The sequence below is a fragment of the Sinocyclocheilus rhinocerous genome, unplaced genomic scaffold, assembly GCF_001515625.1.
Source record: "Sinocyclocheilus rhinocerous isolate Xijiao unplaced genomic scaffold, SAMN03320098_v1.1 scaffold346, whole genome shotgun sequence".
Classification (NCBI taxonomy): domain Eukaryota; kingdom Metazoa; phylum Chordata; class Actinopteri; order Cypriniformes; family Cyprinidae; genus Sinocyclocheilus; species Sinocyclocheilus rhinocerous.
Genome location: NW_015630993.1, coordinates 1 through 2513, shown reverse-complemented (window position 1 = coordinate 2513; position 2513 = coordinate 1). Strand labels below are relative to the sequence as shown.

The following is a 2513-nucleotide window of genomic DNA, read 5'->3' as shown; positions in this document are numbered from 1 at the left end:
CACTGTAAAATAAAGCATTTAGAAAGCCAGATTACTAAATTAACAGGAACTCAATGCTTACTTATTGTTGCACTGCTTAGAGTACAGAGCTCATAAAACCTGCTTTAAAAAAGCAAAATATCCTAATGCAAATCTGAAATATAACACACACAACAGCTTTTGATTATCTTCAAAGCAAATAAGAGGAAACTGATTCACATTATCTCCTGCAATTTCATAAAAATGTTTATTTTTTGTACGATGATGTCTCAAACTTTCTTGCCCTTTCACATCATATAAACCACATACATTTTAATTTCAAGAATCTGTCCACAAACACACCACATCAATAGGTGCCTCTCTTTGAGGGCAGTATCTGATCTGTCACCAAAGAATACATCGCCATCATGCCCCAAACTCCTCTATGTACAGATAGTTAAGATCCTGTGATAACTAAAGAAAGATAAAGAGCTGCTGGATAAAAATGTACCTTTTTTTTTTTTTTAAAGATGTTGACAGTTAATGAAGGAAAGGGAAACGTACAAACAGGGGATGACAAAGTGCTCATAGTCACAAAAACCACTGATTAAAAATTCTCTGAAACAGAGACATAATAGCTTGCAAATTTAGCACAGCTTAAACCATCTTGAAAGATTGAATGCATCCATTTAAATGATCGTACAATATCATAATATGTCATACTATCATTTTTCCATCCTTGCGGAAAAAAGAGTGAAAGCTTTCAGGCAGTCTGAACTTATAGACCTTTTTCACCATGATATTATCTACTTTGGGTTTATGACTTATTTACATTTTATAAATACATGATAACAATGCCAATTTCAGATGTATCACTGCAGAAGCACTGCATTAACAATGTCGTTTTTAGAATACAAAGGTTTTACAAAGGTGTTTTAAGCAACCATTATAATGAGAGATCACATTCTGAGCAAATCCTTGACCGAAATATCAAGGATATTGGACTGAAATGGCCATACCATGTTCTTAAAATGGCATACAATGCTCGTTATATGAAGCTGTCATTTGAGGTCTAATTTAATAGTCCTCTTGTGTTATTCTCAAATTCTTTTCCAATGTCTACGTCACTGTTTGTGACCTCCTTTGGGCTGGAATTACTCGGACTGGTTTTATTTTTCTCCTTTTTTTCATCCAACTTGGGATTTGTTTTCTCTGAAACAGACACACAAAAAAACTGTTTTTACTTTACATGATACTTTATTTACATTTTTTTTAAAAAACAAAAAAACTTTATTATTAATAATTTGCCTGAATTTGATTCATGGATTACATTTCCACACATTTTAATATGCATTTCATCTCTTAACGGGACAAGCCAAAGATGCATTTTGACTTACGCTCTAGATTTAAAAGATGGCCACCATCTGCTTCACTGCTTCCAACAGCATCATTGTCTTCCTCGCTGAGTTCCACTATTCGCTGTCTTGCACTCTCAAAAACAGACTTCAAAACAATGGAGTCCTCAAAAATCTAAGATATAGAGAGATATTTAACAATCTCTACACAATTCACCTTCTTTATTCACTGAGACAAATAGCTTTTTGAAAATATTCAGACCCATTTATCACACCCATTAAAGGGATAGTTCACCCCAAATGAAAATAGTATGGAAAAAAATACTATGGAAGTCAATGGTTACCTTCAACAGGTTTGGAACAACTTGTGGGTAAGTAAATGATGACAGAGTTTTCATCTTTGAGTGAACTATCCCTTTAAGTACTAAAGTAATAGTTTTAATGTTAAATGCAAATATGAGCAGACTGTTTTTTTTATGTTAGACAGGCTCTAAGTTTACATATGCCCATGTAAGTTAAGAACTTGCAAATAAAACATTCACAAACACGCAATACCAAAATAAAAAACAAATCTAAATGTGTGATCGAAGTGAGAAAATTGGTTCATTGTGTAAATACCGTTTGAAAACAGGGAATGCAAAAGAAATTTGAATTCGAAATGTTTTAGAAAGTATTTTTTAAAAGAAGAACATGTTCTTAAGGCACACCTGAGATCCTTCCAGATTAAACGTCTGAGCATTGTGGCACATCTGCATAATATCCTTTTCCAGGTCTGCAATGCACCTGTATTTGTGATTACGCACTCTCTCCTGCATAAAAAAAACCCAGGAAAGATTCAAAACGATACAAGAACAATGAAAAAGTTATATAAAGAGGCATGCATGTATTTCCTGTGAAACATTTAAAGTAATGACAGATTTTCATTGAATCTGCAAAAAAATATGCTTCCTTTATATCACTCTAAAACACAGCCAGCAAAAAACACACAACCTGTGCGACAAGAGCAGAATCAATGCATTTTTTGAGCTGAAGTTATGTCAGTGCGGAGGGAGGGGGGAGGAACCAGAGGGAGAGGATTGGTCATTTTAGAAAAAATAAGACAGATAGGACTATGGGATCTCGAATAAACATGCTGATAGGATATCAAATATGGTGTAGCTGAGAACAATTCAAGTTCACCCTGATCCTCCTGAAGTCGAC

The 2513-nt window shown here is 34.1% G+C and overlaps 1 protein-coding gene across 1 annotated transcript; it reads right to left on the bottom strand.

Annotated features, from left to right (window-relative positions):
• Positions 1-209: 209 nt before the first annotated feature.
• Positions 210-2510, bottom strand: LOC107740954 (probable global transcription activator SNF2L2; the record flags this gene model as incomplete). The annotated part of the gene is made up of 4 exons (XM_016553527.1): positions 210-1170; positions 1356-1488; positions 2021-2122; positions 2493-2510. Coding segments are annotated over 4 exons (393 nt in total), but the record flags the coding sequence as incomplete, so codon positions are not given.
• Between the last annotated feature and the right edge of the window lie 3 nt (positions 2511-2513).